This window comes from Pelobates fuscus, chromosome 3 (genome assembly GCF_036172605.1).
Source record: "Pelobates fuscus isolate aPelFus1 chromosome 3, aPelFus1.pri, whole genome shotgun sequence".
In the NCBI taxonomy this organism is placed as follows: domain Eukaryota; kingdom Metazoa; phylum Chordata; class Amphibia; order Anura; family Pelobatidae; genus Pelobates; species Pelobates fuscus.
In genome coordinates, this window is record NC_086319.1 from 417,755,888 (window position 1) to 417,777,898 (window position 22,011).

At 38.8% G+C, this 22,011-nt stretch overlaps 1 protein-coding gene across 1 annotated transcript in view; it reads left to right on the forward strand.

Annotated features, from left to right (window-relative positions):
* Positions 1 to 22,011, forward strand: part of ZMYND15 (zinc finger MYND-type containing 15) — a 105,771-nt gene that overhangs the window by 34,406 nt on the left and 49,354 nt on the right. Inside the window, exons 2-6 of the mRNA XM_063446076.1 lie at positions 4,395 to 4,761; positions 5,761 to 5,983; positions 6,480 to 6,635; positions 9,269 to 9,429; positions 11,491 to 11,625. Coding sequence (XP_063302146.1) covers positions 4,419 to 4,761; positions 5,761 to 5,983; positions 6,480 to 6,635; positions 9,269 to 9,429; positions 11,491 to 11,625 — 1,018 coding nt within the window. The 5' untranslated portion in view covers positions 4,395 to 4,418. The remainder of the gene's footprint in view (positions 1 to 4,394; positions 4,762 to 5,760; positions 5,984 to 6,479; positions 6,636 to 9,268; positions 9,430 to 11,490; positions 11,626 to 22,011) is intronic.

Below are 22,011 nucleotides of genomic sequence, written 5' to 3' on the forward strand. Positions count from 1 at the left end.
CACACCTCTCTGTATAATGATACTGAGTATCTATACACTGATAATGAACACAGCGCTCTGTATAATGATACTGAGTATCTATACACTGATAATGAACACAGCGCTCTGTATAATGATACTGAGTATCTATACACTGATAATGAACACACCGCTCTGCATAATGATACTGAGTATCTATACACTGATAATGAACACAGCGCTCTGTATAATGTTCCTGAGTATCTATACACTGATAATGAACACACTGCTCTGTATAATGATACCGAGTATCTATACACTGATAATGAACACAGCGCTCTGTATAATGATACTGAGTATCTATACACTGATAATGAACACAGCGCTCTGTATAATAATACCGAGTATCTATACGCTGATAATAAACACACCTCTCTGTATAATGATACTGAGTATCTATACACTGATAATGAACACAGCGCTCTGTATAATGATACTGAGTATCTATACACTGATAATGAACACAGCGCTCTGTATAATAATACCGAGTATCTATACGCTGATAATAAACACACCTCTCTGTATAATGATACCGAGTATCTATACACTGATAATGAACACAGCGCTCTGTATAATGATACTGAGTATCTATACACTGATAATGAACACAGCGCTCTGTATAATAATACCGAGTATCTATACGCTGATAATAAACACACCTCTCTGTATAATGATACTGAGTATCTATACACTGATAATGAACACAGCGCTCTGTATAATGATACTGAGTATCTATACACTGATAATGAACACACCGCTCTGTATGATACTGAGTATCTATACACTGATAATGAACACAGCGCTCTGTATAATGATACTGAGTATCCATACGCTGATAATGAACACACCGCTCTGTATAATGATACAGAGTATCTATACGTTGATAATGAACACACCGCTCTGTATAATAATACTGAGTATCTATACGCTGATAATGAACACACCGCTCTGTATAATGATACTGAGTATCTATACACTGATAATGAACACAGCGCTCTATATAATGATACTGAGTATCTATACACTGATAATGAACACAGCGCTCTGTATAATGATACTGAGTATCTATACACTGATAATGAACACAGCGCTCTGTATAATGATACTGAATATCTACACACAGATAATGAACACACCTCTCTGTATAATGATACTGAATATCTACACACAGATAATGAACACAGCGCTCTGTATAATGATACTGAGTATCTATACACTGATAATGAACACAGCGCTCTGTATAATAATACTGAGTATCTATACACTGATAATGAACACACCGCTCTGTATAATGATACTGAGTATCTATACACTGATAATGAACACACCGCTCTGTATAATGATACTGAGTATCTATACACTGATAATGAACACAGCGCTCTGTATAATGTTCCTGAGTATCTATACACTGATAATGAACACACTGCTCTGTATAATGATACCGAGTATCTATACACTGATAATGAACACAGCGCTCTGTATAATGATACTGAGTATCTATACACTGATAATGAACACAGCGCTCTGTATAATAATACCGAGTATCTATACGCTGATAATAAACACACCTCTCTGTATAATGATACTGAGTATCTATACACTGATAATGAACACAGCGCTCTGTATAATGATACTGAGTATCTATACACTGATAATGAACACAGCGCTCTGTATAATAATACCGAGTATCTATACGCTGATAATAAACACACCTCTCTGTATAATGATACCGAGTATCTATACACTGATAATGAACACAGCGCTCTGTATAATGATACTGAGTATCTATACACTGATAATGAACACAGCGCTCTGTATAATAATACCGAGTATCTATACGCTGATAATAAACACACCTCTCTGTATAATGATACTGAGTATCTATACACTGATAATGAACACAGCGCTCTGTATAATGATACTGAGTATCTATACACTGATAATGAACACACCGCTCTGTATAATAATACTGAGTATCTATACGCTGATAATAAACACACCGCTCTGTATAATGATACTGAGTATCTATACGCTGATAATGAACACAGTGCTCTGTATAATGATACTGAGTATCTATACGCTGATAATGAACACAGCGCTCTGTATAATGATACTGAGTATCTATACACTGATAATGAACACAGCGCTCTGTATAATGATACTGAGTATCTATACACTGATAATGAACACACCGCTCTGCATAATGATACTGAGTATCTATACACTGATAATGAACACAGCGCTCTGTATAATGATACTGAGTATCTATACACTGATAATGAACACAGCGCTCTGTATAATGTTCCTGAGTATCTATACACTGATAATGAACACACTGCTCTGTATAATGATACCGAGTATCTATACACTGATAATGAACACAGCGCTCTGTATAATGATACTGAGTATCTATACACTGATAATGAACACAGCGCTCTGTATAATAATACCGAGTATCTATACGCTGATAATAAACACACCTCTCTGTATAATGATACTGAGTATCTATACACTGATAATGAACACAGCGCTCTGTATAATGATACTGAGTATCTATACACTGATAATGAACACAGCGCTCTGTATAATAATACCGAGTATCTATACGCTGATAATAAACACACCTCTCTGTATAATGATACAGAGTATCTATACACTGATAATGAACACAGCGCTCTGTATAATGATACTGAGTATCTATACACTGATAATGAACACAGCGCTCTGTATAATAATACCGAGTATCTATACGCTGATAATAAACACACCTCTCTGTATAATGATACTGAGTATCTATACACTGATAATGAACACAGCGCTCTGTATAATGATACTGAGTATCTATACACTGATAATGAACACACCGCTCTGTATAATAATACTGAGTATCTATACGCTGATAATAAACACACCGCTCTGTATAATGATACTGAGTATCTATACGCTGATAATGAACACAGTGCTCTGTATAATGATACTGAGTATCTATACGCTGATAATGAACACAGCGCTCTGTATAATGATACTGAGTATCTATACACTGATAATGAACACAGCGCTCTGTATAATGATACTGAGTATCTATACACTGATAATGAACACACCGCTCTGCATAATGATACTGAGTATCTATACACTGATAATGAACACAGCGCTCTGCATAATGATACTGAATATCTATACACTGATAATGAACACAGCGCTCTGTATAATGATACTGAGTATCTATACACTGATAATGAACACACCGCTCTGCATAATGATACTGAGTATCTATACACTGATAATGAACACACCGCTCTGCATAATGATACTGAGTATCTATACACTGATAATGAACACAGCGCTCTGTATAATGATACTGAGTATCTATACACTGATAATGAACACAGCGCTCTGTATAATGATACTGAGTATCTATACACTGATAATGAACACAGCGCTCTGTATAATGATACTGAGTATCTATACACTGATAATGAACACACTGCTCTGCATAATGATACTGAGTATCTATACACTGATAATGAACACAGCGCTCTGTATAATGATTCTGAGTATCTATACACTAATAATGAACACACCGCTCTGTATAATAATACTGAGTATCTATACACTGATAATGAACACAGCGCTCTGTATAATGATACTGAGTATCTATACACTGATAATGAACACAGTGCTCTGTATAATGATACTGAGTATCTATACGCTGATAATGAACACAGCGCTCTGTATAATGATACTGAGTATCTATACGCTGATAATGAACACACCGCTCTGTATAATGATACTGAGTATCTATACACTGATAATGAACACAGCGCTCTGTATAATGATACTGAGTATCTATACGCTGATAATGAACACAGCGCTCTGTATAATAATACTGAGTATCTATACACTGATAATGAACACAGCGCTCTGTATAATGGTAAGGAGCATAGTGAGTTAGTATACACTGATAATAGATATTATATGTGTTTAATAGTTTTACCAGGTGGGGTACAATGTTAGGTCATTTAATAAAACGTGAATTGTCAAGAATTGTAAGTGAATTTAACATTTTAAAGGGAAGTTGGCTAATTTCACTTGGACTATTATGATATAAAATTTGAACCTTGCTATGAAGTCAGTTTGAATCCCAGACAATTCACACTTTAATGGTAATTCACTAGACCGAGAACTCACAGTAAATTTAGAATTTAAGGTCAAACTAGTCGATCTGGGACAATTCTAAGTCAGCAATTCTTTCTGTTTGGCTACTCTGACCTTCAATGTGGTTGATCTGCTCTATATAATGGAATTGATTCTGTTCTATATGCTATAAGGTTTCCATGTTAAACATGTCTGGTTTCAATTTGCCATTTGGACAGTTCCCACCAATCGATGCTCTAGAAATGGAGTTTGTGTCCGGATACCGAGATGCCATGGTGGACTTTTCGGAGCTCTTGTTCAGCTGGTACAAGAAGTATCTGTCAGACTGTGCCAGCCAGATTAATAGAAGGATGCCCAGCAAGCAGCGGGAGGGGGTCATTAGAGAGCTGCCCCAGGACACCCAGTGCTGGACGTTCCAGGTTCTACAGAACAGGAACATTAGTTTCCAGCTGAGGAACCCCGAGCTGCAGATTGTCAGCGGATTTTACAGTGACGACTCTCTGCGCTTGAAGGACCTGGATAAATATATCAGCCTTGTGGACCTCGATGGAGAGGGCAATGATGAGGTGAATGGCGGTGGTGCTGGTAGGTATATCCGTTATCTGAATGCGAGTGTTCTAAATAAACTGGGATGAGCCGAGGGTCACTGTCACCTGGGCTTAGGATATGTCGGTGCTGTGCATGGATTTAGATAAACTGCCTTTATACGTCTGTTTCACAATAAAGAGCATCATGGGAAATGTAGTCCTAAAAAATCTAGGGATCTGTGTCAGTAGTCGTGACTAACCATAACTAACCATGCCATTTGGCTGGTTTAGGATGTTGGGAGCTGGTGGAATATGTTCCCCACTCCCAACATGTGTGTGTGTGTGTGTAACGGTTTATAATATGTGACTGTATATAATGTGTGTATGTAACTGTGTAAAATATGTGACTGTATGTAATGTGTGTATGTAACTGTGTAAAATATGTGACTGTATGTAATGTGTGTATGTAACTGTGTAAAATATGTGACTGTATGTAATGTGTGTATGTAACTGTGTAAAATATGTGACTGTATGTAATGTGTGTATGTAACTGTGTAAAATATGTGACTGTATGTAATGTGTGTATGTACCTGTATATATGTGATTGTATATAGTGTGTATGTTATGTGTGTATGTGATCGTATATAATGTGTGTATGTGACTGTATATATGTGATCGTATATAATGTGTGTATGTGACTGTATATATGTGATCGTATATAATGTGTGTATGTGACTGTATATAATATTTGTATTTAGACCTGTAGATAATGAGTGCGCACTGTAGACTTACTCCTGGCACCAAAACCACTACAGCGAGTTTGGAGTGTTCCTTTAAACAGAGGAGTGAGCTAAAGAGATGCCAACAGTGCAAAGATCACAGATACCCACCCTGTCACCCTTACCCATCATTACACTTGCTGAAACGCTTAGGACATATTGATGGAGCTCAGTAAAGGAAACCAAGTGTAGTCAGCCAATGAGAATATTCTATGTCTCTGACTGGTGGCAGACTCCCTGTAATCTGTGATTATTTTTTGCCTTCTGACCCTCCTCAGATTACTTATACCGTATTGATTACTTGCTGCTGGTGTTGGACGAGACTGGCATTGTGCTGGGTGTGGATTTCCTGATGGGCACCAACCAGGGCAAGCAAAATGATCTCTATGTGTGGAGAGTAAGGGCATATAACTTGCTTTACCAGTGTATGATGAGACCCATGGCAGGCGGAGGACCTCGAAGGCCTATAAGTTTGGCTGTTGGTGATCCTTCATTGCACGTGTAAGTAGAATGCCGAGGGTAAGCAGGGGTGAGAGGGTGTTGAGATTTATGATACAGTAGGTGTGACTTGGAGTTGCCTTTCTACAGCATCTGTGGATTTACCATTTGGCCAAACTAAATATTCTAGGCAATATTTCTAATTGCGATATATTTACTTTGAGCTCAAATTTAAATGATTGTGTGTGCTGCAAAATGGTAATCCCACCCACCCATGCCCAGCTCAGCCCCACCCATGCCCAGCTCAGCCCCACCCACGCACTGATTTTTGCCAACCTGTATGTACAGTATATTCACTATATTCATCCCTCCTTTCCCCTCTATTCTTTCGTCTTCTTCTCATCCTTATCCAACTACCTCTGTTCTTTCATATTTTTCCGCTAACTCTCCTCCTTCCTCCGCTCCTTCTCCTTCTTCCTCTAATTTCTTTGCTTCTGCTTCTTCTCATCCCCATTTTCCTCTCTCGTCCTTGTCCTACCCCATCTCTTTTTATTTGCAGATATTTTGAGAAGTTGCTGCCCACCTTGGGAATCCACCTGCAGAAGAAGCACCTGAGAGGCTGGTCATTGACTGAGAACTTCACCTTATCCTCCAAGGCAGTGAGGAGCTGCCACGTGTGTAAGAAGAGGAGCTTCGAGACCACATTGTCCCCTTGGTAAGGCGAGGGTTAGGGTTCAGGAGGGCAGAGATCTGGGGTTAAAGGCAGCAGTATCCAGGTACAGTATCCAGTATGGTAACACTAAATGATTCTGCAAGCATTAACAAGCAGGGTCCGTGCCTGTCTGTGTTAAAGCAGGAGCCGTGTCTGTCTGTGTTAAAGCAGGATCTGCGCTTGTCTGTGTTAAAGCAGGAGTCGCGCCTGTCTGTGTTAAAGCAGGAGCCATGCCTGTCTGTCTTAAAGCAGGAGCCGTGCCTGTCTGTGTTAAAGCAGGAGCCGTGCTTGTGTTTGTTAAAGCAAGAGCCGCATCTGTGTGTGGTAAAGCAGGAGCCATGCCTGTCTGTGTTAAAGCAGGAGCCATGCCTGTCTGTGTTAAAGCAGGATCCGTGCCTTTCTGTGTTAAAGCAGGAGCCGTGCTTGTGTGTGTTAAAGCAGGAGCCGCACCTGTCTGTGTTAAGGCAGGAGCTGCGCCTGTGTGTGTTAAAGCAGGAGCCGCGCCTTTCTGTGTTAAAGCTGGAGCCGTGTCTGTCTGTGTTAAAGCAAGAGCCGCGCCTGTGTATGTTAAAGCAGGAGCCGCGCCTGTGTGTGTTAAAGCAGGAGCCGCGCCTGTGTATGTTAAAGCAGGAGCCGCGCCTGTGTGTGTTAAAGCAGGAGCCGTGTCTGTCTGTGTTAAAGCAGGAGCCGTGTCTGTCTGTGTTAAAGCAGGAGCCGCGCCTGTGTGTGTTAAAGCAGGAGCCGCGCCTTTCTGTGTTAAAGCAGGAGCCGTGTCTGTCTGTGTTAAAGCAAGAGCCGTGTCTGTCTGTGTTAAAGCAGCATGACAGGAGTGATGGATGGTGTGCCGTCTCAGTGTCTGTATAGAGAAATGAGTATGAGTGAGTGTCCCAGACATACTGTAGGTACGTTTCACATTCACCTTGTTTGTTGCCTGCTCTTTTCCCTATGACATGGAAGCAGTTCTCAATTTCCAGTCGGACTCCTTTTATTTAGAGAGACGTCTCCATTGCTACGCATGGAATAAGTTATATAAGTAATGGCCCTAAAGGTATGTCCGCCCCTGGCGTGGTAAGTACCTAATTGTGCTTTAACTAATATGGCCATTAAAGCTCAGGACAAGTGGTTCCAAGGTACAGCACTATGTGTGCTTGAAACTCTATTCTATCCATAGAGTGAATCGATAAGAGGGTACAGTTATTAGGAACAATCCATGCTTCCCTGCAGGGGGTAAATGAATATCCCTATATTTAGGAGTCACTCCATATACACACACCCATTATAGACTGAGCCAGTCCCTATAATCAGGAGTCATTCCAAATACACCCAATATAGACTGAGCCAGTCCCTATAATCAGGAGTCATTCCAAATACACCCAATATAGACTGAGCCAGTCCCTATAATCAGGAGTCACTCCATATGCACACACCCATTATAGACTGAGCCAGTCCCTATAATCAGGAATCACTCCATATACACTCCATTATAGACTGAGCCAGTCCCTATAATCAGGAGTCACTCCATATACACCCAATATAGACTTAGACTGTCCCTATAACCAGGAGTCACTCCATATACACCCAATATAGACTGAGACTGTCCCTATAATCAGGAGTCACTCCATAATACACCCAATATAGACTGAGACTGTCCTTATAATCAGAGGTCACTCCATATACACCCACTATAGACTGAGCCAGTCCCTATAATCAGGAGTCACTCCATATACACCCAATATAGATTGGGACTGTCCCTATAATCAGTAGTCACTCCATATACACCCAATATAGACTGAGTCAGTCCCTATAATCAGGAGTCACTGCATATACACCCAATATAGACTGAGACTGTCCCTATAATCAGGAGTCACTCCATATACACCCAATATAGACTGGGCCAGTCCCTATAATCAGGAGTCACTCCATATACACCCAATATAGATTGAGACTGTCCCTATAATCAGTAGTCACTCCATATACACCCAATAAAGAATGGGGGAGTCCCTATAATCAGGAGTCACTCCATATACACCCAATATAGACTGAGCCAGTCCCTATAATCAGGAGTCACTGCATATACACCCAATATAGACTGAGACTGTCCCTATAATCAGGAGTCACTCCATATACACCCAATATAGACTGGGCCAGTCCCTATAATCAGGAGTCACTCCATATACACCCAATATAGATTGAGACTGTCCCTATAATCAGTAGTCACTCCATATACACCCAATAAAGAATGGGGGAGTCCCTATAATCAGGAGTCACTCCATATACACCCAATATAGACTGAGCCAGTCCCTATAATCAGGAGTCACTGCATATACACCCAATATAGACTGAGACTGTCCCTATAATCAGGAATCACTCCATATACACCCAATATAGACTGGGCCTGTCCCTATGGTCAGGAGTCACTCCATATACTCCCAATATAGACTGAGCCAGTCCCTATGATCAGGAGTCACTCCATATACACCCAATATAGACTGAGCCAGTCCCTATGATCAGGAGTCACTCCATATACACCCAATATAGACTTAGACTGGAACTGAGACACCTCATTACTAAACCTGGTATCCCACTAAGTGTAGCCCATTTCTTCGAGTGTAATAATTGTACTTTCTGATTCTTAGTGGTCGGTGCGGTGCCGTCCTGTACTGCTCAGAGACCTGTAAATCTAGGGACTGGAACAAGAGTCCAGTGAATATGAGCCACGAGTCCTGGTGCGGAAAGATGGCACAGTACATGGAGTTTGAGAAGAAACTCGCAGACCTGCCGTTCCACTTTATCAAAGGTAAGTGTAGCCCTGGATGGGGCATCAGCTGGGTGGAAAGTATGTAGTTATTTAATGCCATGCTTTGATTATTCCATCCTTTCCTGCTCCATTCCCTTTATCTATCCAGTTCTACCCCATGCCTCTATTCTCCTCCCTGACTGTCTGTAAATCCGGAGAACTTTCTGTTAAACTTGGCATTAAAATTTCTCTCAAAATGGCGGTCAGGACCAGATGGATACTGTGTGTTCGAGTGTGCAGGAGATTAAATCCCCAGAGTATACTTAAAGGTCAACTGTCACCTCACAATCTTTTTTTAAAATACCGTAGTAATTATTTAGTCAAGTTATATGTAAAGTGGAGTATATGCAAAAACAATGAGACCACTCATTCCGGACCCTTCATCCATATACGTACACCTTGAGTCACACAGTGTTTGAAGATCAGATGTTAGTCTCTATGGTCTTCCCTGCTAATGTGCATTGAGTGAAGCTGGGAAGACCATAGAGACTAACTGTCAGTTCTCTAACTCTGATTGACCCAAGGTGTATATATATGTTTGGAGGATCCTGCTATATACTAAAGGAAAGGATACGTTTTTCTCATTTTTTTACATAGATTTCATAAAAAATATATATTTCCTTTCAAAACCTGATAAAAGGAATGTTTAATGAACACTTGTATTAAGATGGCAGTTGTCTTTTACAATACAATAGAATTATGCAACAACATTGAAGGTTATTGACAATTTCGCAGCAGGAAAACCCTGGCTCACTTGAAAGATAAAAAGAGAAGTGATCCAAGGGCAAGGCGTCCAAGGTGCACAATTTGCTTATTGCAAATTAAAACCATATTTATTTTAAATCTTAGAATACATATATAAACAAAAACAACAACAAACACTCCACATCTATAAATCTTGAGGAGAAAAATATAATGTTGCCAAAATTTTAACTAATCTGTAATAAGGCAAAATCAAGCTGGCTACAAAACATATAGCTTAACATCCACTTAAACCCTTAAGGGCATGCTGGATATCTGCTGTTTTAAGAGTACTGGTACAATTTTGGTAACATACTATATAATACTTTGATACTCTGTGTCTTGTGCATCAATGATAACCTTTATTGAGAGCAAGTTATGACTTAATCTTACCCAGCCATTATTAACTCTACAGGGCTGTATTTATTCAATGCTACATATGGGTTTATTCACTGCTCATTTTTTGGTTAAATAGCAGTACCTAAGTCCATGCTCTCACAGTACACGTATGATCTGTCTATATCCAAATTATCATTACACTACTACGTGGGGAGCTTCAATCCATTGCTCTCCACGACGACACAAACACCAACACTAACAGAGACTGGAAACTTGATATTACTAGAGGGTCCCTACAATCGGACCCAACGTTGGAAAATAAAATAAAAATGGGTCCCTGGAGCTCCGAGCAAACAGGACAGACTTGAAAGGAGAACCTTTCTGTGAATAACATACGATAGGTTTTGCTTCATATAATTTATCCTATTTCCAAGGGCAGATGAAGTCAGGAGTTTAAGTCTCGGGCAATGTAGGAGTAACATTATTCTATTTAATTAATTTCATTTTTCTTTTTTAAGGTTAGAATAGACATTATTCCACTTACATACAAATTTAGAAATTTCATCTTTAAATATTTTGGAGGAGAGTGTACCCAGGAGAGGGTTGTAAGATGCCTCTATAGGACACAGGTTTGGATAAAACATCTGCTGCTTGGTATATTAACCCCAACTTCCTGGGGTCAGGCTCCAGGCCCTGCGTGGTTTAACATTTGGGTCCCATCATTTTTGGTGTAATTTATTTTCCTGCCCTGAGTTTTATGGTGGCCCTGGGGCTGATCACCAATCTCTTTATCTTTTTATTTAGTTAGGGTGTATTTGACTTCTGTTATAAACTACTCTACCTCTGGATGAATTGTGGCAATGTGCACAAACCGTGCTGAACCAGGCAACATAACACCTGCAGCACCTGATAAATCTCCATGCAGCTGAGGATCATAGGAGTTTTAGGGTTTCCTAATACTTTCTATTTTGTTCTCGACAGAAGTAACTAGCCCATCGTTTGACAAGGAGCGTTTTCTGTCTACCCATCGGATTACCGAAGGCTACTGGCTGGCTGAAAGTATTCATTATCATTCCCAACGCCTGCTTCTCAAGAGACCTGCCTGGGACCTGGATGGTGAGTCTGCCTGATATACCATTCTCCAGGCATTGAATGGGTTAATCCAAAGCAAGCAGTGCAAGGGTCTCCAGGCATTGAATTGGTTAATCGAGAGCAAGGAGTGCAAAGTTTGCCAGTTTCCTGGCATTGAATGGTTCTCCACTCTCCAGCCATTTGATGGGTTAATCCAAAAGCAATGAGTGCAAGGTTCTCCACTCTCCAGGGATTGAATGGGTTAATCCAGAGCAAGGAGTGTAAGGTTCTCCACTCTCCAGGCATTGAATGGGTTAATCCAAAAGCATTGAGTGCAAGGTTCTCCACTCTCCAGGGATTGAATGGGTTAATCCAGAGCAAGGAGTGTAAGGTTCTCCACTCTCCGGGAATTGAATGGGTTGATCTAGAGCAAGGAGTTCTCCACTCTCCAGGGATTTGAATGGGTTAATCTGGAGCAAGGAGTGCAAGGTTCTCCGGTCTCCAGGCATTGAATGGGTTAATCTGGAGCAAGGAGTGCAAGGTTCTCCACTCTCCAGGGATTGAATGGGTTAATCCAGAGCAAGGAGTGTAAGGTTCTCCACTCTCCAGGGATTGAATGGGTTAATCCAAAAGCATTGAGTGCAAGGTTCTCCACTCTCCAGGGATTGAATGGGTTAATCCAGAGCAAGGAGTGTAAGGTTCTCCACTCTCCAGGGATTTGAATGGGTTAATCCGGAGCAAGGAGTGCAAGGTTCTCCGGTCTCCAGGCATTGAATGGGTTAATCCGGAGCAAGGAGTGAAAGGTTCTCCACTCTTCAGGGATTTAATGGGTTAATCCAGAGCAAGGAGTGCAAGGTTCTCCGGTCTCCAGGGATTGAATACTTTTACTCTATAAACAGACACTGCTTTCCATGTTAATGTAATGTCACTGTCTCTTACTCTATAAACAGACACTGCTCTCCATGTTAATGTAATGTCGCTGTCTCTTACTCTATAAACAGACACTGCTTTCCATGATAATGTAATGTCGCTGTCTCTTACTCTATAAACAGACACTGCTTTCCATGTTAATGTAATGTCGATGTGTCTTACTCTATAAACAGACACTGCTTTCCATGTTAATGTAATGTCGATGTGTCTTACTCTATAAACAGACACTGCTTTCCATGTTAATGTAATGTCGCTGTGTCTTACTCTATAAACAGACACTGCTTTCCATGTTAATGTAATGTCGATGTGTCTTACTCTATAAATAGACACTGCTTTCCATGTTAATGTAATGTCGCTGTCTCTTACTCCATAAACAGACACTGCTTTCCATGTTAATGTAATGTCGCTGTCTCTTACTCTATAAACAGACACTGCTTTCCATGTTAATGTAATGTCACTGTCTCTTACTCTATAAACAGAAACTGCTTTCCATGTTAATGTAATGTTGATGTGTCTTACTCTATAAACAGACACTGCTTTCCATGTTAATGTAATGTCGCTGTCTCTTACTCTATAAACAGACACTGCTTTCCATGTTAATGTAATGTCGCTGTCTCTTACTCTATAAACAGACACTGCTTTCCATGTTAATGTAATGTCGATGTGTCTTACTCTATAAATAGACACTGCTTTCCATGTTAATGTAATGTCACTGTCTCTTACTCCATAAACAGACACTGCTTTCCATGTTAATGTAATGTCGCTGTCTCTTACTCTATAAACAGACACTGCTTTCCATGTTAATGTAATGTCGCTGTCTCTTACTCTATAAACAGACACTGCTTTCCATGTTAATGTAATGTCGCTGTGTCTTACTCTATAAACAGACACTGCTTTCCATGTTAATGTAATGTCGCTGTCTCTTACTCTATAAACATACACTGCTTTCCATGTTAATGTAATGTTGATGTATCTTACTCTATAAACAGACACTGCTTTCCATGTTAATGTAATGTCGCTGTCTCTTACTCTATAAACAGACACTGCTTTCCATGTTAATGTAATGTCGCTGTCTCTTACTCTATAAACAGACACTGCTTTCCATGTTAATGTAATGTCGCTGTCTCTTACTCTATAAACAGACACTGCTTTCCATGTTAATGTAATGTCGCTGTCCCTTACTCTATAAACAGACACTGCTTTCCATGTTAATGTAATGTCGCTGTCTCTTACTCTATACACAGACACTGCTTTCCATGTTAATGTAATGTCGCTGTCCCTTACTCTATAAACAGACACTGCTTTCCATGTTAATGTAATGTCGCTGTCTCTTACTCTATAAACAGACACTGCTTTCCATGTTAATGTAATGTCGCTGTCTCTTACTCTATAAACAGACACTGCTTTCCATGTTAATGTAATGTCGCTGTCTCTTACTCTATAAACAGACACTGCTTTCCATGTTAATGTAATGTCGCTGTCTCTTACTCTATAAACAGACACTGCTTTCCATGTTAATGTAATGTCGCTGTCTCTTACTCTATAAACAGACACTGCTTTCCATGCTAATGTAATGTCGCTGTCTCTTACTCTATAAACAGACACTGCTTTCCATGTTAATGTAATGTCGCTGTCTCTTACTCTATAAACAGACACTGCTTTCCATGTTAATGTAATGTCGCTGTCTCTTACTCTATAAACAGACACTGCTTTCCATGTTAATGTAATGTCACTGTCTCTTACTCTATAAACAGACCCTGCTTTCCATGTTAATGTAATGTCGCTGTCTCTTACTCTATAAACAGACACTGCTTTCCATGTTAATGTAATGTCGATGTCTCTTACTCTATAAACAGACACTGCTTTCCATGTTAATGTAATGTCGCTGTCTCTTATTCTATAAACAGACACTGCTTTCCATGTTAATGTAATGTCGCTGTCTCTTACTCTATAAACAGACACTGCTTTCCATGTTAATGTAATGTCGCTGTCTCTTACTCTATAAACAGACACTGCTTTCCATGTTAATGTAATGTCGCTGTCTCTTACTCTATAAACAGACACTGCTTTCCATGTTAATGTAATGTCGCTGTCTCTTACTCTATAAACAGACACTGCTTTCCATGTTAATGTAATGTCGCTGTCTCTTACTCTATAAACAGACACTGCTTTCCATGTTAATGTAATGTCGCTGTCTCTTACTCTATAAACAGACACTGCTTTCCATGTTAATGTAATGTCGCTGTCTCTTACTCTATAAACAGACACTGCTTTCCATGTTAATGTAATGTCGCTGTCTCTTACTCTATAAACAGACACTGCTTTCCATGTTAATGTAATGTCGCTGTCTCTTACTCTATAAACAGACACTGCTTTCCATGTTAATGTAATGTCGATGTCTCTTACTCTATAAACAGACACTGCTTTCCATGTTAATGTAATGTCGCTGTCTCTTACTCTATAAACAGACACTGCTTTCCATGTTAATGTAATGTCGATGTCTCTTACTCTATAAACAGACACTGCTTTCCATGTTAATGTAATGTCGATGTCTCTTACTCTATAAACAGACACTGCTTTCCATGTTAATGTAATGTCGCTGTCTCTTACTCTATAAACAGACACTGCTTTCCATGTTAATGTAATGTCGCTGTCTCTTACTCTATAAACAGACACTGCTTTCCATGTTAATGTAATGTCGCTGTGTCTTACTCTATAAACAGACACTGCTTTCCATGTTAATGTAATGTCGCTGTCTCTTACTCTATAAACATACACTGCTTTCCATGTTAATGTAATGTTGATGTGTCTTACTCTATAAACAGACACTGCTTTCCATGTTAATGTAATGTCGCTGTCTCTTACTCTATAAACAGACACTGCTTTCCATGTTAATGTAATGTCGCTGTCTCTTACTCTATAAACAGACACTGCTTTCCATGTTAATGTAATGTCGCTGTCTCTTACTCTATAAACAGACACTGCTTTCCATGTTAATGTAATGTCGCTGTCCCTTACTCTATAAACAGACACTGCTTTCCATGTTAATGTAATGTCGCTGTCTCTTACTCTATACACAGACACTGCTTTCCATGTTAATGTAATGTCGCTGTCCCTTACTCTATAAACAGACACTGCTTTCCATGTTAATGTAATGTCGCTGTCTCTTACTCTATAAACAGACACTGCTTTCCATGTTAATGTAATGTCGCTGTCTCTTACTCTATAAACAGACACTGCTTTCCATGTTAATGTAATGTCGCTGTCTCTTACTCTATAAACAGACACTGCTTTCCATGTTAATGTAATGTCGCTGTCTCTTACTCTATAAACAGACACTGCTTTCCATGTTAATGTAATGTCGCTGTCTCTTACTCTATAAACAGACACTGCTTTCCATGCTAATGTAATGTCGCTGTCTCTTACTCTATAAACAGACACTGCTTTCCATGTTAATGTAATGTCGCTGTCTCTTACTCTATAAACAGACACTGCTTTCCATGTTAATGTAATGTCGCTGTCTCTTACTCTATAAACAGACACTGCTTTCCATGTTAATGTAATGTCACTGTCTCTTACTCTATAAACAGACCCTGCTTTCCATGTTAATGTAATGTCGCTGTCTCTTACTCTATAAACAGACACTGCTTTCCATGTTAATGTAATGTCGATGTCTCTTACTCTATAAACAGACACTGCTTTCCATGTTAATGTAATGTCGCTGTCTCTTATTCTATAAACAGACACTGCTTTCCATGTTAATGTAATGTCGCTGTCTCTTACTCTATAAACAGACACTGCTTTCCATGTTAATGTAATGTCGCTGTCTCTTACTCTATAAACAGACACTGCTTTCCATGTTAATGTAATGTCGCTGTCTCTTACTCTATAAACAGACACTGCTTTCCATGTTAATGTAATGTCGCTGTCTCTTACTCTATAAACAGACACTGCTTTCCATGTTAATGTAATGTCGCTGTCTCTTACTCTATAAACAGACACTGCTTTCCATGTTAATGTAATGTCGCTGTCTCTTACTCTATAAACAGACACTGCTTTCCATGTTAATGTAATGTCGCTGTCTCTTACTCTATAAACAGACACTGCTTTCCATGTTAATGTAATGTCGCTGTCTCTTACTCTATAAACAGACACTGCTTTCCATGTTAATGTAATGTCGCTGTCTCTTACTCTATAAACAGACACTGCTTTCCATGTTAATGTAATGTCGATGTCTCTTACTCTATAAACAGACACTGCTTTCCATGTTAATGTAATGTCGCTGTCTCTTACTCTATAAACAGACACTGCTTTCCATGTTAATGTAATGTCGATGTCTCTTACTCTATAAACAGACACTGCTTTCCATGTTAATGTAATGTCGATGTCTCTTACTCTATAAACAGACACTGCTTTCCATGTTAATGTAATGTCGCTGTCTCTTACTCTATAAACAGACACTGCTTTCCATGTTAATGTAATGTCACTGTCTCTTACTCTATAAACAGACACTGCTTTCCATGTTAATGTAATGTTGCTGTCTCTTACTCTATAAACAGACACTGCTTTCCATGTTAATGTAATGTCGCTGCCTCTTACTCTATAAACAGACACTGCTTTCCATGTTAATGTAATGTCGCTGTCTCTTACTCTATAAACAGACACTGCTTTCCATGTTAATGTAATGTCGCTGTCTCTTACTCTATAAACAGACACTGCTTTCCATGTTAATGTAATGTCGCTGTCTCTTACTCTATAAACAGACACTGCTTTCCATGTTAATGTAATGTCGCTGTCTCTTACTCTATAAACAGACACTGCTTTCCATGTTAATGTAATGTCGCTGTCTCTTACTCTATAAACAGACACTGCTTTCCATGTTAATGTAATGTCGCTGTCTCTTACTCTATAAACAGACACTGCTTTCCATGTTAATGTAATGTCGATGTCTCTTACTCTATAAACAGACACTGCTTTCCATGTTAATGTAATGTCGCTGTCTCTTACTCTATAAACAGACACTGCTTTCCATGTTAATGTAATGTCGCTGTCTCTTACTCTATAAACAGACACTGCTTTCCATGTTAATGTAATGCCCCTGTCTCTTACTCTATAAACAGACACTGCTTTCCATGTTAATGTAATGTCGCTGTGTCTTACTCTATAAACAGACACTGCTTTCCATGTTAATGTAATGTCGCTGTCTCTTACTCTATAAACAGACACTGCTTTCCATGTTAATGTAATGTCGCTGTCTCTTACTCTATAAACAGACACTGCTTTCCATGTTAATGTAATGCCCCTGTCTCTTACTCTATAAACAGACACTGCTTTCCATGTTAATGTAATGTCGCTGTCTCTTACTCTATAAACAGACACTGCTTTCCATGTTAATGTAATGTCGCTGTCTCTTACTCTATAAACAGACACTGCTTTCCATGTTAATGTAATGCCCCTGTCTCTTACTCTATAAACAGACACTGCTTTCCATGTTAATGTAATGTCGCTGTGTCTTACTCTATAAACAGACACTGCTTTCCATGTTAATGTAATGTCGCTGTCTCTTACTCTATAAACAGACACTGCTTTCCATGTTAATGTAATGTCGCTGTCTCTTAATCTATAAACAGACACTGCTTTCCATGATAATGTAATGTCGCTGTCTCTTACTCTATAAACAGACACTGCTTTCCATGTTAATGTAATGTCGATGTGTCTTACTCTATAAACAGACACTGTTTATAAACAGACACTGCTTTCCATGCTTTCTTACTCTATAAACAGACACTGCTTTCCATGTTAATGTAATGTCGCTGTCTCTTACTCTATAAACAGACACTGCTTTCCATGTTAATGTAATGTCGCTGTGTTTTACTCTATAAACAGACACTGCTTTCCATGTTAATGTAATGTCGCTGTCTCTTACTCTATAAACAGACACTGCTTTCCATGTTAATGTAATGTCGCTGTGTCTTACTCTATAAACAGACACTGCTTTCCATGTTAATGTAATGTCATTGTCTCTTACTCTATAAACAGACACTGCTTTCCATGTTAATGTAATGTCGATGTGTCTTGCTCTATAAACAGACACTGCTTTTCATGTTAATGTAATGTCGCTGTCTCTTACTCTATAAACAGACACTGCTTTCCATGTTAATGTAATGTCATTGTCTCTTACTCTATAAACAGACACTGCTTTCCATGTTAATGTAATGTCACTGTCTCTTACTCTATAAACAGACACTGCTTTCCATGTTAATGTAATGTCGCTGTCTCTTACTCTATAAAAAGACATTGCTTTCCATGTTAATGTAATGTCGATGTGTCTTACTTTATAAACAGACACTGCTTTCCATGTTAATGTAGTGTCGATGTGTTTTGCTATATAAACAGACACTGCTTTCCATGTTAATGTAATGTCACTGTGTCTTACTCTATAAACAGACACTGCTTTCCATGTTAATGTAATGTCGATGTGTCTTACTCTATAAACAGACACTGCTTTCCATGTTAATGTAATGTCGCTGTCTCTTACTCTATAAACAGACACTGCTTTCCATGTTAATGTAATGTCGCTGTGTTTTACTCTATAAACAGACACTGCTTTCCATGTTAATGTAATGTCGCTGTCTCTTACTCTATAAACAGACACTGCTTTCCATGTTAATGTAATGTCGCTGTGTCTTACTCTATAAACAGACACTGCTTTCCATGTTAATGTAATGTCATTGTCTCTTACTCTATAAACAGACACTGCTTTCCATGTTAATGTAATGTCGATGTGTCTTGCTCTATAAACAGACACTGCTTTTCATGTTAATGTAATGTCGCTGTCTCTTACTCTATAAACAGACACTGCTTTCCATGTTAATGTAATGTCACTGTCTCTTACTCTATAAACAGACACTGCTTTCCATGTTAATGTAATGTCGCTGTCTCTTACTCTATAAAAAGACATTGCTTTCCATGTTAATGTAATGTCGATGTGTCTTACTTTATAAACAGACACTGCTTTCCATGTTAATGTAATGTCGATGTGTTTTGCTATATAAACAGACACTGCTTTCCATGTTAATGTAATGTCACTGTGTCTTACTCTATAAACAGACACTGCATTCCATGTTAATGTAATGTCGATGTGTCTTACTCTATAAACAGACACTGCTTTCCATGTTAATGTAATGTCACTGTCTCTTACTCTATAAACAGACACTGCTTTCCATGTTAATGTAATGTCGCTGTCTCTTACTCTATAAAAAGACATTGCTTTCCATGTTAATGTAATGTTGATGTGTCTTACTCTATAAACAGACACTGCTTTCCATGTTAATGTAATGTCGATGTGTCTTACTCTATAAACAGACACTGCTTTCCATGTTAATGTAATGTTGATGTGTCTTACTCTATAAACAGACACTGCTTTCCATGTTAATGTAATGTCGATGTGTCCTACTCTATAAACAGAAACTGCTTTCCATGTTAATGTAATGTTGTTGTGTCTTACTCTATAAACAGACACTGCTTTCCATGTTAATGTAATGTCGATGTGTCTTACTTTATAAGCAGACACTGCTTTCCATGTTAATGTAATGTCGCTGTCTCTTACTCTATAAACAGACACTGCTTTACATGTTAATGCAATGTCACTGTCTCTTACTCTATAAACAGACACTGCTTTCCATGTTAATGTAATGTCACTGTCTCTTACTCTATAAACAGACACTGCTTTCCATGTTAATGTAATGTTGCTGTGTCTTACTCTATAAACAGACACTGCTTTCCATGTTAATGTAATGTCACTGTCTCTTACTCAATAAACAGACATTGCTTTCCATGTTAATGTAATGTCGCTGTGTCTTACTCTATAAACAGACACTGCTTTCCATGTTAATGTAATGTCACTGTCTCTTACTCTATAAACAGACACTGCTTTCCATGTTAATGTAATGTCGCTGTGTCTTACTCTATAAACAGACACTGCTTTCCATGTTAATGTAATGTCACTGTGTCTTACTCTATAAACAGACACTGCTTTCCATGTTAATGTAATGTTGATGTGTCTTACTCAATAAACAGACACTGCTTTCCATGTTAATGTAATGTCGCTGTCTCTTACTCTATAAACAGACACTGCTTTCCATGTTAATGTAATGTCGCTGTCTCTTACTCTATAAACAGACACTGCTTTCCATGTTAATGTAATGTTGCTGTCTCTTACTCTATAAACAGACATTGCTTTCCATGTTAATGTAATGTTGATGTGTCTTACTCTATAAACAGACACTGCTTTCCATGTTAATGTAATGTCGCTGTCTCTTACTCTATAAACAGACACTGCTTTCCATGTTAATGTAATGTCGCTGTCTCTTACTCTATAAACAGACATTGCTTTCCATGTTAATGTAATGTCGCTGTCTCTTACTCTATACACAGACACTGCTTTCCATGTTAATGTAATGTCGCTGTTTCTTACTCTATGAACAGACACTGCTTTCCATGTTAATGTAATGTCGCTGTCTCTTACTCTATAAACAGACACTGCTTTCCATGTTAATGTAATGTCGCTGTCTCTTACTCTATAAACAGACACTGCTTTCCATGTTAATGTAATGTCGCTGTCTCTTACTCTATAAACAGACACTGCTTTCCATGTTAATGTAATGTCGCTGTCTCTTACTCTATAAACAGACACTGCTTTCCATGTTAATGTAATGTCGCTGTCTCTTACTCTATAAACAGACACTGCTTTCCATGTTAATGTAATGTCGATGTGTCTTACTTTATAAACAGACACTGCTTTCCATGTTAATGTAATGTCGATGTGCCTTACTTTATAAACAGACACTACTTTCCATGTTAATGTAATGTCGCTGTCCCTTACTCTATAAACAGACACTGCTTTCCATGTTAATGTAATGTCGCTGTCTCTTACTCTATAAACAGACACTGCTTTCCATGTTAATGTAATGTCGCTGTGTCTTACTCTATAAACCGACACTGCTTTCCATGTTAATGTAATGTCGCTGTCTCTTACTCTATAAACAGAGACTGCTTTCCATGTTAATTTTTTTTTTTTTTTTTTATTTATTTATTTTTTAATTTTTATTATTCAATTTTGCACTTTACAATAAGTGAACAAATGAGTCAATACATTTCAGAACAAGTTCCATGTTACAGTATTCTGGGGTGAAATGACAGTCATGTACAGCTGCATATTTAAAGAATGTCAAACCTTTTAAACACCACTATTACAATATTGATAACGATAAGTATACATTCAGTGAGGTACCCATAGCGTTACTCTAAGAGTTGACATCTGCCCGGAAGGAGCTTCGTCGAACTCGCCCGTAGTTATCACTGTGGACTAAGTATCGTGGAGAGGGGATAGTGCCGAGTCTTTGATATATTTATCCCAGGGTGCCCAGGTGTACGTAAATACATCATACGTGCCCGCTATAGAATGTGAGAGTTCCACTATCTGTCTGATGGAGTCTACCT